This window comes from Brienomyrus brachyistius, chromosome 9 (assembly GCF_023856365.1).
Source record: "Brienomyrus brachyistius isolate T26 chromosome 9, BBRACH_0.4, whole genome shotgun sequence".
Classification (NCBI taxonomy): Eukaryota; Metazoa; Chordata; class Actinopteri; order Osteoglossiformes; family Mormyridae; genus Brienomyrus; species Brienomyrus brachyistius.
The window spans coordinates 14,938,876-14,954,740 of record NC_064541.1 but is presented as its reverse complement, the minus strand read 5'-3'; the positions used below and the strand labels follow the sequence as shown (position 1 = coordinate 14,954,740).

Here is a 15,865-nt window from a genome sequence, read left to right as displayed (position 1 = left end):
CGCCCACAGCAGCACCCAGAGAGCTGGGGGTTAAGACCCTTACTCAAGGTCAAACAGACGTGCCAAGGCCGGGCTCGAACCGGCAACTTTCTTATGAGGCTTAGCCCGCTATGCCACATACTGACCCCAAACAGCAAGTCATGGAAAAAAGGGCTCTTGGAGCATGAAAGGGAGGAGGGGGGCTTGGAATTATTACCCCTTGGAATAGTGATCTAGTTCACCTCTGGTGCAACCCCCCCTACCCATCAAATTTCACCGCCCAGTTTCACTTTGTCTCAGACGCATAGATGTCTATGTAGCCACAGTGAGCATAGCGATTAAAGAAAATGCACTTGGTGGGGGGGGGGGGGGGTGGGAGAGAGTAAAAGTTGTCGACCAGAGGAGGGGGAGGGGTGTTTGGCGACTGTAAAAGCTGCCCTTTCCAAGATCCGCCCCGGCATGGGATGGTCAGTGCTGGCCAGCGCTGTGTGTTCGTTCCTCATCACTTGGCTGTTGTGCGATTGGGATCTTTGCCGTCCTTAATGTACCACTGCATTTCATTAACTGCGTGTGGGCTGCAACAGCACAGACATTGCAGGGGAGACGCATTACTGCGCGCAACTTTAACGCCACACTTGGCTGCAGGTCTGCCTCGTGTCACACAAGCATCGTTATACAGACAAGCGACCTCAGAGGGTGAGCCTACAGGCCTCGGAAGTAACACTTTACTTGATGGGGCACAAATAACATATATTATACTCTTATTTATGTATTATTTAACTACAAACCAAGTCTTAGTTAAACACTGATCTGATGTTAATTCATCATTAAGGAATCGTGACTCATGTTTTACCTCAAGTATTTACTATATTTGTTACTATATCTGTTAATTCTCTGAACCTTTGTGAACAACTGAAGTAACTACTGACAAGTAACACTAATAAATACTGATCTAATGGTTATTGATCATTAATGAATCATAATGCATCTTTCATCCCAAGTTAAGTCAAATAGGTCTTTAATGTAATTTTTTACCATACGGTTAGTAAAGAACACAAAGACTAAACAAAAGTTAGTACAATATTTCTTACTATATTCTGTAAACCTTTGAAAACTATTGAAGGAAGTACTGAAGGAACAAGTAGTGAATAACTAAGTTAAATACTGATCTCATGTTTGTTCATCATTAATGAATTGTGATGCATCTTATCTCAAGCAGCAACTATATTTATTCATGATTTATACATGATTTGTTCTTCAGTAGTAACTGAGTAATTGCTGAGTACAGTGTTACCAGCCATGGATGACCACTGCGCTGCAGCGTGGTCTCGTTGCCGTTGGAGCCGAGTCACCTTGAGATGGCCAGAGGTGCTGGGATGGTTGAATGGCAGAAGAGGATATGGATCTTTTATAACCGTTTAGAGCCGACTTCACTCCCGAAAAAATTAGATATTTAATTTGTAAGACCCACACTGAGGCGTCGTGAGGGCTGAGAGTAGGCAGCGTTTGGGACACTGGGCCAGCTGTAGCAGACAAATCCTGGAACCTAATGTACCCATATCATCTCCTCGGTTTCCCTGGCTGGTGGCAGTTGCATAAAAGTGACTAAAATAAAATGAAAGCTAACCACCCACCTGCCAAAATTCCAGGGCACCCATCTCATCCCATACAAGTTTAAACCATTATGTATGATGAAACATTTAATGTAGTCTAAAGTGCTCTTGTTATATGTCAGACAAAACGTTACATCAATCCAAAAACTGATAGCAGGACGCAGGGGAGACACCTTGGATGGGATGGCAGTCCATCACATGGCACACAGACACCCGCTGTGACCCGCGCTCCTTTTATGGAGCAGATGTGAGATTGTTCTGCTGACCCTGGGATTGGAACCAGCAACCTTCTGATCACAGGCAGAGTGTGCTAACCTGCAGGACCATGCCCCCCACTACCCCACCTAACTGTATGTTTTTGAACAGTGGGGTGAAACCATAATGGATGAAGAACGTGTAAGTTCTACACACACTGAACAGGGGTGAAGGATGTGAACCCACACACACCCCTGGAGGGGCAAGGCAGCAGCACCACTGAGCCGCCCTGTGATGTTACACACATATATAGATATTTTTTGAAGCAGCTGAATTATCTGTAATTGGATCAGACTACAGCACAGGGCAGGATTCAGGTCTCTTGGTCCCAACACGAGTTAACTGGCCTGCACGTTAAAGTTCTCCCTAAAAATGAAGGTATTCTTTTGGGTGGTGTGACCACTTATGTAAGCATCTGCTGAAGCCTGACAGGCAGTGGGGCTCAGAGTATGGTGAAAAAGTGGAATTCGCTGATAACGCAGCCCCCCCCCCCCCCCACACACACACACACACCCTGCGTTTCTTTTACAGAGTACTAGTCATCCTGGAGGAAACTGGCAAATAATGAGATTCTGGATATCAGTACAGATAACAGGCTAGAGAGTCCCATGATATTGGGTATTTTTAGTAACCGCTGAGGACCCCGGGCTGCCCTCGGCGTGCCTGCTACAGGCCAACATTTAAAGTCGCGCTAAAAAAGTGCGGTTTGTGTTGGACGTCTCTCAGCCGAGGCTTGAGAGAATCGAACAGCAGCTTGTTCCCGGGCATCCGGAATGGAAATCGTGGGGTCAAGCAGGCAGACGACCCTGCGACTGCGAGCGGCGCCCAGTCGCTGACTGAGGCGGGCACTGAGGAAGACAAGCCTTTCTTCACATGCCGCCACACGAGGAGAGGCGGAGGAGAAAAGCCAGGTCTGTGTCGCGGGGAACGACAGGGCCAGCGGGAAAATGACACGACCACGGAGTCGCTGCGAGTGTCGGCGCTATGCGCTCGGAAGGACCAGGGACAAGGAGAAGTATCCAGCAGCGGCTCCAGACACGGACACACACACCCGCAGCCACAACGGGCTTCATACTGTTAAAATATTCACACACAGATTTTCACGAATACCCACCTACATCAAAACATACCCACACACCCACACACCACTCACAGCTTCACACGTCCATAATTCCCCATGATGTAATATATACATGATTACACAGACTCACACAGCCATATAGCGATGACTGTATCAGCGATGACTCTATATCCTTTTATATCCTCCCTGCTATATGATGATTCTGCAGTAATGTTGCCCCCCCCCCCCCCCACAGGAGGTTAGTACATTTTCACATTATAGTATCTTCATTGATATAGGAAGTGAATCAGATCCAATCCAATGTGCCGTAGCTGGTATTGGGGGGCTGTCTGTCATACTCCATGAGCTTTAATACCATACTGTCAAGTTCCATATTCATGCCTTAAAATGCAGAGCGCTGTGTTCATTGCTGGGGGGGAGACCTTAACCACACCATCATAACCTGTGTAATCAGTCGACGTAAGTCAGTAGGCACCAAAAATGGGAGGAGAGCACTTTGACGGTTCTTTGTACAGTTCTTTGACCGACCCCCCCCCCACCAGCAGATCATTACATACACCTCCTTATCATCTGTACAGCACCTCAAGGCCATGACCCACCCGGTCCTGCTTTATCCTGCCCCTCCCACTCCGAATTCCAACCGCACCAGGGTAACAAACGTGTGAGCACCACAAGAAAGGCAGCATAGTGCACACACACCTCTTTGGTGTGTACAACAGTGATTACACCACGTGTTCCCTCGTGAATGCTCAAGATCACATGATCATACCCTCCGCCTGGAAGGCAGGGCTCCGATCCCTGGCCAAAGGCTCACAGAATGTTCTGCCTACTGGTGAGCCTTCCGCCCAATCCTGCTGAAAAGTCTGAACATGCAGGAATACGACGAGCGCACGCACGTGCATCTCAGCATGCATGCATGCACACAGATCCTCGCATTCTCCCCGCATGGCTGGGGTAGCGCAGGCTCATTGAAAATGCAGCTCAGGTTTGTAGGCGAGGGACAGGGAGCTGATCTGCCTGAGATATTTTCATGTGTCATCGGAGAAATTTCTGCAAAAATGAGGAGAAACAGCTAGCAATGATTCTGTCCTTTGCTATGTCATACAGAATCAAAACCAAATCAAAGTGTATCAAAACCAAATCAAAGTTCTCTCTCTCTCACACACACACACGCACACACACACACACCACCTACTTTAAGCACTTTTAAAACCAGTTTTAACACTCATATTTTCTCTCTGGCTTTTGATTAGTATCAGTGTCTGTTATTTATGCATCTATTCTCGTCTTTTATTGCGTTTTTGTTGCTATTTGCCTCACATTTGCATGATTTTGTGCAGCACTTTGGTCAGCCTGTGTTGTTTGAAATGTGCCTCATCGATACATTTTCATTTAACCTGAGAATAAGAAAAGTCACACGACCTATCAACTGACTAGCTGTGCAGTCGGAGGTTACAGATTCATTCACATATTGCTAAATATTTCCATAGAGGATATATCAACCTCCTCAGGGGTCTTCACCCCCCACCGCCGCCCACACCTCTCCATAAAGCTATACCCAGCAGGCCTATGGATTATTGTTCTGCCGAACCACCATCTCTCTGAACAAAATGGAACCCAGATCGTTCTCTACAAATCTGTAGGGATCATCTCAAATTCCAGTGAAAATGAGACAGGGTTTCGTCTGCTAGATAGATTTAATCCAAAATATTTCTAAATCAAAACACAGTCACACATAATGCAATAATAAGCGCTGATCCCAATCTGCGTGTTATCCAAAAGCAGCAGGTTGTTGGGGGAGGTGTGTGATTCAGCATAGCTGAGACTCAGTGGTTTAGTTGGTTAAAGCGTCTACCTAATAAAACAGGAAATCCTGAGTTCAAATCCCACCAGTACCTTAATGGGGGTGTTTCTGTGTGGCACCATTTCTGGGTGTCTGACACTGTAGCTTAGGACTCTGAGCCCGTGATAAAGCCATTGCCATCACCACCGTACACCTGCCCGAAGCCTTTAATGCCAATTGTACCAGGAATGCCGACTGCGTTCTACTTTGGGTCTGTATCTGCTAAGCAAATTAAGGTAAAGTTAAGTTTAAAGCACTGATAAGTGTCCTGGCATGTTAAACAAAAGAAATAAAAATACGCTTCTGTTGCATCCAAACAGGCAAACAGCCACGTTTATAACTCAGAGGAAGCTCAAGTCTGATAAGTAACTAACAGCAAAAAACAAGAATGACTTCCAGCACATCATTTATTCAGAGGGCATTATGGGAAACGGCACACTATGGTCTCTGCGTGGTTGGTGGTTGAGGGTTAGACCGAAATAGCACAGAAAAGGGAGCCACATTACTAATCCAGATAGAACAGTCTCTGAGTCTGAAGTGTACTAATCCCAGCAGAATACACTGTCCCTTAGCCACTATGGGATCTATTCTGAGCAAGTCCAAAGATCTGAACTCTGTATACACACAACATATCCATCCCCTGTACAGACATACACAGACACATTGGGACCAGCCACTTCTAAGACTGCTTTGAAGCTGACGGCGCTGGAATACAGCAAGATTTCAGCTGCGATAAAAACAGTCCTAGAGGGGAAAGGAGACTAACTCCAAGTGGGGTACCTCAGAGGGATACACCGCAGTACGACAGAGGGGCTCTCTTGGGGTACAACAGAGGGGTACACTGAATGGTCGTAATTACCCAGAGCCAAGCTTTATGATGGCTGTTACGAGCTCCCCGCAGAGAGGCACCCACCTCTCGTGAGCTAAACTCATTTACTGAGCTTTTATACAGCGGCTTCTGTGATTCAAACTGCTTGTAAACCGGGCCAGCCAGCTGGGAACAATGGGCCAGTGTGGGAGGTTTACTGGGGACCGAGCGAGACACGCACGCTGCTACTCGTGATACACATGGACATTCGACAAGCAATATTATCACAACATCCTGCTTTTGCAGGATATTTTGCGTATTGCCTGCTCTTCAGATCTTCTTCTTTGCATCTCGCCTTTTGGGCACTACGCTCTCACTGCTATATGCACCAGAATCCCCCCCCCCCCCAGGATCAATAACGTCCATCTTAAACTTAGTTCTGCACAGGATCACGCCCAGCTTTCCCAGGAGATTAGCTTCTGCAGCCAAACCGCATGTTTCATACTGACAGAGACAGTGTCACTAATGCCACGAGCCGCGCAGCGCTAAGGCAGTAAGCATCTTACCTTCTGATACTCAGCAGGAAGCACAGCGGTTAAGATGCTGACAGAAAGATGCTGGTGGCACTTCTGTCTGACCTGTACTCCCCCAACCCCGAGTACGGGCCGGTACTCCACTGCGCTGCAGAACACTGGGGGTTTAATTTTCCAAAAATAAGCAAAATAGTAACATACATACTAATCGCCAATCATTTCCACCCCTCACCGGGTACACAAATTTGACTGGTTCCATTAAATATTTCCACAATGTATTCCACTCCACAGTCATCAAAAATTTAGGATCCTTTGTTATGTTTTATAAGCATGAAATGAAGAGGGTAGGTGTGCCCTGCGATAGGTTGGTGCCCCATCCTGGGTTGTTCTCTGCCTTGCGTCTGTAGCCTCCAGGACAGCCTCTGGACCCCCGTGACCCTGAATAGGATAAGCGGTTTCAGAAAATGTCTGCATGGATGAATTATAAAGTGTTATTTCATGAGAGAATTTAATGAAGCTCTATATCAGATAACAAATTCATAATTAGGTAATACTTCTTTATGAGTCAGAGACAACCGACCTCAAACCCACTGACTGGCTGAATCATCACAAAACAGAACCTCTGATGATTTATTAATTATTTAAGACTTATACTGCAAACAACAGAACGGCTTTGCCGAGGTCCTCTCAATATTGCCAGATATAAACACAGGCGGTAACACAGCTTGGACACAGGAATTAGCCATAAGCAGGGACCACCTCCCTTGTTCTGAGATCTGTTAGTCTGATTTGAGTGCAGCCAGAGCCCCCCTACGTCAGCACCCCCATCCAAAGACCCCGCCAGACTCGCCTCTAATTGCGTTTAAGCTCCTTTTACTGCAGCTCTTCTCCTAGCCGCTGCTTTACAGGGTTGTTTGTGCGATTCGATGGGAAGCAGGTGTTGGCCAGGAAATGGGTCAGAAGATGCTGCAGCAGTCTGGGGGGGGCAGGCCCACACACCCTGACTACGAAAAGGCAGCGTGGGGTGTTTCGCCCAAGACGGACCTTTGGCCTTTTGGAAACGATGCAAACCTGTCCAGAGAAGCTTGGGATATTTGCTGTATTTAAAAAAGGAGCCCTGATCTGTATTAAAGAGGCCTGAGGCAAACGGACAGGGCTCAGAGAACCCAAAAAGGGGGGGGGAAGCTGGTATAAGACAGGGTTGCAGTTTATCCAGTGACCCAAACCAGAAGTCTCTGTGTAACGTCACGCCAGTGACCCAAACCATAAGTCTCTGTGCAAAGTCACACCAGTGTCCCAAACCAGAAGTCTCTGTGCAAAGTTACACCAGTGTCCCAAACCATAAGTCTCTGTGCAAAGCCACACCAGTGTCCCAAACCATAAGTCTCTGTGCAAAGCCACACCAGTGTCCCAAACCATAAGTCTCTGTGCAAAGTCACACCAGTGTCCCAAACCATAAGTCTCTGTGCAAAGCCACACCAGTGTCCCAAACCATAAGTCTCTGTGCAGTCACACCAGTGTCCCAAACCATAAGTCTCTGTGCAGTCACACCAGTGACCCAAACCAGAACCAGACGTCTCTGTGCAACATCACACCTACGTCCCAAACCATCCAAGGCACTAGAAGTGAAGCTGAAGCCTCTAGCTTTTTTAAAGCCTAATTAGATTTTCACAGCAGCAGAAATCTTTCCGTACGAGTGCTTATAAAACAAATGCAATAAATAAAATATTATCATCCCTGTTGTAGATCTGGATGGATATTTTTGCCCAAATCACCGCTGCACATGCCTGCACTAACCCTCCCCCACAGTCTGGCCTTCCTGCCTGGTTTGTTTCTGTCCCAATTTATAACATAGGCCTTGTCATCTCACACCTGGCTCTGATATTCGGGAGAACCCCTGCATCCCATGTCCCGTTTGTATCACACGTGTCCTCCCTCTACGTGCCCTCCCCACGTCTCTGACGGCCCCCGCTGTCCCCGAGCAGGCTGGCTACGGCATGTGGCTTCTCTGTAACTGGCTGGCAATTCGCCCAGGGTGTGGTCCTGACTTCTACCTACTGCTAACAGCACGACCCCCGGCATGATAAGTAGTTTGGATAATGGAAGAATGGAGCTGCATCCAAATAAAACAGTGGAATCACAGCTGATATTCACAGGCACTGATTTCAGCCGATATCCATTCTGCCCTAAAAGGCAAAAGTCTCTGCATATTTTATCAAAATTTATGAGTCATGACCGAAATCAGGTCTCTTAGACTCTGTTTTGTATTGTGACAAAATACCTTAATTCATCTATGCTTGGTTTTGGAAACACAATTCCATCCATCCATCCATCCATCTTCCAAAACTGCTCGTCCTATTCAGAGTCACATGGGGTCTGAAGTCTATCCTAGAGACTACAGGCCCAAGGCAGGGAACAACCCAGGATGGGGTGCCAACCCATTGCAGGACACACTCACACACACACACACACACCATCACTGACACATGCACAGCTATGGGCAATTTGCTAACTCAAATCAGCCTCAGCATGTTTCTGGACTGTGGGGGGGGGGGGCGGGACAAGAGTACCCAGAGGAAAGTCCATGATGACACAGGAAGAACATGCAAACTCCACACACATGGGGCCATAGCAGAGACTCAAACCCGGGTCCTAACCACTGCACCACCTTGCGAGAGTTATAGTAACTACAAAATCTCACACGAAAACCAAGGCAAAATTCCCTTTTTCTCAGTGCAGTTACTGTATCTTGCCTTTCTGAAGCAGCGTTCTTATTCTGAAATAAGACGGTGACATTAAGGTTAAGGGTGATATATTTCCACCTTAAATACGCACCGTCTCACTCAATACATGCATTCCTCCAATTTCTAGCAGAAGGACTGGGGGAGGGTTCGTACAGCTAAATAAAAATTTCCACCACAAGGTCTCATCCTGCCTTTATTGATAGTAACATCACACAGGTATTTCTCCACTTCTAAGTGATCCAACATAGTTTGTGGTGCTCAAATCAAACCGAACAACATACTGCTCATTGCTTCTTAACACAGAACAGAACCCAGTACTAGTCTGGCTAACAGATCCATGAGCCAAAACTCTGCATATTAATCGGTAGCCCGAACAGACTTCCCGGTCAACATTATGAAGATCTGTCCTTTTTTAAACGATCCTAAAAAATAGCCACGGCCATTGTTTGCTTCTTCCATCACGGGACTGGATTACGCTGTGGGGACAGACAGCCAGAGCGACTGGGGACAGCGTGCATTCGGAAGACAAATAACTATGGGGGAACAATCGATGGCTATCAGTACGTCTCTGTGCATGCCGCCAGCTAGCTGGCTAACGGAGATGCCACACTCCATTCATAGCTAAAATACAGCACGAAAACTCCTCTCCTGATCTGTTATACCGATGCTCTGTGGCAAGAACAGAAACGTTAAAGTCTCAGGTTCCGCGCGATGATTCATAAAATCCAGCAGACTTTCCGAAAGGCCTCCAAATGCATCACTCCCGCCAGAGTCTCTTCTCCTTCCTCCGAGATGTGCTTAAAATGCAATCCCACTAATGGCAGAAACTCCAAACACAAAACCAGAGCGGTCTCCTGGAAAATGCCATGCGGTGACTGTACACTTTGCCATGTCCACTTCCAAGGAGCACGCTTCATGCTGCCTGTGGTTTACACTCTTAAAAAGATCTCCAGAACATTTGTATATCCCACAGTAACGCTGAACTGAGGGCCCTTCTGTCCACGATGGTGAGTAAGCCCTTTGGTGCACGGTTCCCCCACCATATAGCCACAATATCACAAGCTGCCTTAAGATGCTTGCTCCAGCTTGTCCCCAGAGTCCTTAGCGTTCTCCAGTTTCTGGTACCTCCTGGTCATGCTGAGGTCCAGTCGCGGCCAGCTGCGGTGTTTCTGCTCCTCTGTCCCCTTAGGGTCGAGGGCAGCCATGCTCAGGCACATGTCCGAGCTGAATTCCTTGCGGAATGACTCGGCTGGGGTCATAGGAGCGTGCAGTGCTCCCATACGGCTTGCGGAAGGCTGGTGCTCCCGGGGGTTAGTCCTGCAGCTGAGGCTGTAGGCACGGCGAGGCAACGTGGGTGCACCCCAGTCGTCATCCCTAGACATGCCCGGAGGGGGGTTCACTGGGTAGTTATTGAGTTTAATGAGGGGTGGGGCCACGGCTCCCGTGCTGGATACTGACTGGGGTGAGGCAGGGGCAGAAGCCCCGGGGATGTTCACACTGATGACGCTGGAGTTGCAGGAGTCTGAGTGGATAGTGCGCAGTGAAATGGGAGGTGAGGACGCGCCCTGATGGTGCAGAGCCTCCGTCAGGAGGGTGGACGAGGGTGGCACTCCAGAGGCCCAGTGACTGCCCCCGGCCCCCACCTGTAGCAGCAAGGATTCCGAGTCGGCGAGGTCATCCAAGCAACAGATGTTGAGCTCTGTGGCCGTCAAGCTGACGGGCCACTGGGGGGGAAGGGGAAGAGGCCCATCCAGGGCAGGCAGGACACCGTCGACGGGGACAGCAGCTTTCATGGCAGCCTGGGCGAGCAGCAGCTGGGTCTCGCGGTCGCGGTTCTCGTACAGCATGGTGTTGGCACAGATGAAGATGAAGAGGCCCACCCCCATAACAATGGGCCCCAGCAGCTTCATGCGGTCGCTGTGGATCAGCCCGGCAGCCGAGGGCACGGACCGGGCTCCCGCGGCCCGCCCCAGCACCAGCCGCGACCCGTTCATGGCCTTCTGTCCCTGCGTGGCGGCCCTGTGAGCCCGGGGCAAGTAGCCCGCCACTGCCACCGCAGTGCCCACCAGCACCACCAGCACACCCAGGATGAGGAAGGCCCCCGGCAGAGACTTTATCCGCAGGCGGCCCTGGATCGCGGCCTCACTCTTCTTCTTGGAGCAGAAGCCGAAGCGGGGTAGGTGCTGGCGGAAGGGTGTGAAGTGCGAGGTGAACCGAGAGCCTGGGGTCAATCCGGGGAAGCCTGTCGCTGTCATGCCGGGAGAGGAGGCTGGAGGGAAGGAGACAAGGAGTCCACCGTGACTCGGAGCAGCCACCTGACATTCTAAAGAACCAGCCTTTCATAGGCTAAGCATCTCACAACAATTACTATTTATTTATTTTGTAAATGGTTTTATTCAAAGGAGCGTACAACTGAACGTTGAGTCAGTACCTGAAGCACCACCCAAACTACCAGGGGACATGGATTAGTAGGTTGGGCTTTTGTCCAGAAGGTCGCTGGTGTGAGTCTCAGCAGATCGGCTACATCTCCATTGGGCCCTGGAGCAAGGCCCTTAACCCATGAAATGCTTCATAGTCACCAGACAAATGGACAACCTTGTAACGGGAACTCAAGCTTATTTATGGATAAGGTTATGCTGGGTAGGTGTTAAGGTCGTCATATTGGGATTAGAGTTTTCCCCATATAAGTGAATGGAGACTCTCCACAAAGATATAATTACAAACCTATATGTGTGTGTATCTCAAAGGAGAGCAAGATTTTTAATGTACCTGTACAAACGGCAAATAAAGCATCATTTCACTTGCTGAACCACACACCACCCCCCCACAACGTGATGCCAAATATTATTTTGAAGTAACCTGGGATGGGCGCTTATCACGACAGCCTAAGTGCACTCGTGTGTGTGTGAGAGTGTGTGTGTCGGTCCTTGTCTCATCTCTGTCTGCAATCAGCATGCCCTGAAGCACTCTGCTGTTAAGCACACAGGCCGTCAAGGAGACTAATTGTCTCAGGAAAACACACAAAAGCGGTCGTTTCCTTTCATACCCGGGCACAGGAGAAACACTAGCACATGTGCGGCCGCCCCCCGAAGGCACGGCTGTAAACAGGGCGCAGTGAAACGGAACGAGCTCCAAACACGCCACGCGAGCCAGGCCCATGCGGGGAGCACTGCGGAAAACGTGGTCATTCTGCACCGCCCGCCCGGCCGCCCCATGCTGTGGCTCTGCCGCATCCAGACGGACCACTGGGTCAGCGCTGCCAATGCGCCACGGAGAACCCACACACACGACGGCCAGTCTCTGGTGCGGAAGTCAATTAAACTCCACACCGTCACTGAGAAGCAGATTCTAAACTACCTGGCATATTTAAAGAAAAGGAAGCTCCACGTTATTTTTTTTGCATAAAAGTAATGATTCCCAGCAGAAACACAAAGAAATATTTTTCTTTTGTGGGGATGTGAATGTGAATGAAATAGCTGGCTTTCTCAGGCAGCAGAGCATGATGGGTAATGTCTCGTACTGCTCAGCAAACTGCCATTCTACTCCTCTGTTTATTTCTTTTTATTTTAAACATGCAGTGAAATCTGTCTTTTCTACATGGTTACCAACAAAACAACAAAGGCGGGGCTTTGTTTTTAAATGAGAAAATAGGTCGAGGTGGGTCAAAAACTTTCCCATTGAATCACTGTTTGGTAAGCGTCATATCTCACTATCTCTGCAAACACAGCTGAGTAACATACCTCATCTGGTTCAAATGACTAATCTTTCTGAAATATCGGGACGTCGCCCAGCACATATTTAAAATATTAAACATGACGTTTGATATGAGCATCAGTGTATTTATCATTTCAGGGGGAAAAATCTTGAGTGGAGAAATCACAGGTTATGGTTTTGACTTTCTAAGCATCTCGTTCCATCAAACGTTCCATTTTTAACATCATGTGGATAGTGGAGTTTTTGTAAAATAAGGAAAAAGTAAGCACTATCGTAGAATACAAAAACGAATAATAGAGAATCACAGGTTGTGAGATTAACTATCAGACCATCGTATGAACTAGTCATTCTGCCTGGTCACAGGCGGGTATGTGAGCTGAATGAATATTGCTTTTCTTAGCGTTCAACATGCTGGTCTTCAAAATACTGACATATCAGAAAGGGAAAAGTCGGGGAGATCAGTCCCGAAACGTCTTCACGAAAGCTTTGAATGCACACGAACGTTTCCCCACACCGCGAACACATCTTTTCTTCATTAGCTAGTTTTTGCACTTTCATTTTAACGAGTCTGGCGACCTTCCCAGTGTCTATATCTCAGTGCTGTGGCAAGGACGTTTTACCTAATTAAGTCAGTTTTATTTAGAGGAAAAACAGACGTTTTATACAATATTTCTATAATTAGCTGAGTCCTTGTGTCCAGAGGCAGACATGACAGCAGGATCACAGCAGGACTTGGAAGAGAATGTTAGGAGGAAAAACACCGACATTCATGGGTAAATATAATAAATAATAATAATGATGATAATGATGATGAGCCATACCTAGACAGCGCACACCATCACATACACCGATAACATATTGTCGAGTTGCCATATACTATTTTACTTATTTAGCTGAGGAAGATTAACGGCGGTTTGTGCCGTTAATCGCCTTAAGTAAGTTATAGAAACATAAAGCATCAGTTGGACTCTACACAATTTATAACGGTATTCTGTGTTTATATAATTCGTAATCATTTCGTTTATAATTTTCCCCATTTATACCAGTATAACTCTGTGTTCCTTTACATAGCCGATCTCACTGGTACCAGTGCAACTCTGCGTTCTTTTTTATATCTCATTCACAGCAGTATAACTCTCCGCGTCGTATGTTCATAAACTCTAATCTCTCCGGTATCACTAACACAGGTTTCATGACAAGAAAACAGTATTCATAGTCACCATCGTGAGTGTCTGAATCTATTAACAGTTATTTACCAATGCATAACGAATAATGAAAAATATTTAATACCAATACTTTACAGCACTGAGCTAAGCGAGACCTCCACCTTTATATGAATATGTGCGATTAACATCGTAACATGTAATTGCAGAATTAAAAATTCACGCTATTCGGAAATTCGACGTTGATCAGCCACATATTTCACCAACACAGAGTCGGGAAAAGAGGCTTTGCTTTGTGTCCAAGAACGGCTGCTTCCGCTTCTAAAGTGACTTTCATCTGCAATTAAACTCAAAGCAATTTTGCCAGATGTCATGGCAAACGAGTTGCCTTACGGAACAACTACGTGACTTCAAAGTCCATCATTTTTGCGAAAAAACCAAAATACTACGTTTATTAGACGAACCAACAGGTAAAAAGATTCCGACTCCCAGATCAGTTTGGTGCAGTTTCCAGCCCACAGAAGCCTTATTTGTGTCGGCTTTTATTCCCGTGAGTGATCCTTAGGACCGCATCCCAAATATTTTCCGAGACCACTGTTAATCCCCCCTGAGAAACTTTAACGCGAAAGCTGGGTTTGAGTATCTTATACTTTAAGATGCATGCACGCCAGGGGTAAGCGATGTGAAAATGCACACGTCGTGCACGGCGGTCACCGCGATCACTTACGGCAGCAGCCTGGGAAAGGATTCGGTCACTCGCCCTCTCTGCAGCGCGGCTTTGCGGTGCGCATCACACTGTCCCTTTGCCATCGAGAGGTCTTACATCTTCTGCGCCTTCTTCCTAAGAGCCCATGGACATATTGTAGCTGGTAAATAACTGCGAGCCTGCGATGGGGCTTCGGGTGTCGCACGGACCTCCCCGTCTTGCACCAGCCTTCCCCAACTTTGGGAGACTCCCAAACCGCCTGCCTTTAACAGGCTCCAGTGCTGGTGAACTGGTGTCTAATAAGAGAGTCGGTACAACGCTGTCGACCCTATACTGGCTCCACAGCACCGACCAGGCGACCCTCTCACTCCTCCAGCGAAACACCAGTGGCGCCTCCTCTCTACTCCTCATGGAGTCTTTTTTTTTGGAGGGGGGGCAGAGCGCAACTTAGCGGACATCTGCGACCAAAAGCACTTATTTTCAGCTTTGGGGCGCTTGTTTCCTTACGTCTGTTTTTTTTTTCTTTTCTTTTTATTCCTTATCGGAATATATTATATAAGCTGAGCAGCCGGGTTGGTTCCACGTCTTTTTTGTGCCAGAAAGAGTTTAATATGAATACCCTCCACAAAGTGCAATTTGATTAATTCGTTTTTTCGGCGGGGGCTTTTCCTAATTATGACAACTGTATGTGTCATTTAGCCTACTTTCGTAGCTGCTTGCAGCTTTAGATGGGCTTCCGCTTTTACGGTTCCATTTGCCGAATGGTCCTCCAAAGCCCTGCACACGGACCCATCGCCGATCCGAAAGCCCCGCAGGTTGAATGACCTTCCGCTCGCCAGCATAGCTCTCGGCACGGTCACATAGGTCCAGCTCAGCTTGCGAGGCTGGTGACGCGGCTAGCTGTCTGCTTTGTCCTGATGTGTGTCCTCAAAGCTTCCACAGTAACGGTCTTTATGTGGCACTGGGACAGACGAGACCACCACTGCTTGATCATTTATCATATCATGGGCTTTTTATTGAAACAGTGTAATGTCCCAGTATAGGAAAGGACATGACTTTGGGTTGAGCTTTAGGGGGGGTGTTGACATCCACCCATTTAAGGGAGTCCAGGGGGTTGTATTGGATGAATTTGATTGGGGGCAGTTACAACCCCGCAACCCCTCTCATAATTTACACCTACGAGTACAGGTATAGTGCTGGCTCTACCCTTTCAGGATCCCTAGGCTAAGCTTTACTTGGGACCCCCCCACACAGAAAAGTGATGATCATTTCACTTCCTCCCTGACACAGTTAATTCAGGGCCCCGAGGCAGCTGTCTATTCTGCCTACAGCTTGAGTCAGCCCTGACTCTGTAGACTAATATCTCTAAATTCAACAAACATAGAAATTGTTAGACATTCGGCAAATATAATACGAAACGCACACT

At 47.7% G+C, this 15,865-nt stretch overlaps 1 protein-coding gene across 2 annotated transcripts; it reads right to left on the bottom strand.

The window, feature by feature from the left end:
- Window positions 1-9,036: 9,036 nt before the first annotated feature.
- On the bottom strand, window positions 9,037-14,848 carry LOC125749482 (transmembrane protein 200B). 2 transcript variants are annotated; one of them, XM_049026774.1, is made up of 2 exons: window positions 14,461-14,848; window positions 9,037-11,125 (listed from the first exon to the last, which is right to left on the bottom strand). In XM_049026774.1, exon 2 carries the CDS (start codon window positions 11,109-11,111, stop codon window positions 9,924-9,926), a length of 1,188 nt encoding a protein of 395 aa, XP_048882731.1. In that variant the 5' UTR covers window positions 11,112-11,125; window positions 14,461-14,848; the 3' UTR covers window positions 9,037-9,923. The 2 variants fall into 2 exon arrangements, with proteins under 2 accessions (XP_048882731.1, XP_048882729.1); XM_049026772.1 differs by lacking the exon at window positions 14,461-14,848 and adding an exon at window positions 11,288-12,719.
- Between the last annotated feature and the right edge of the window lie 1,017 nt (window positions 14,849-15,865).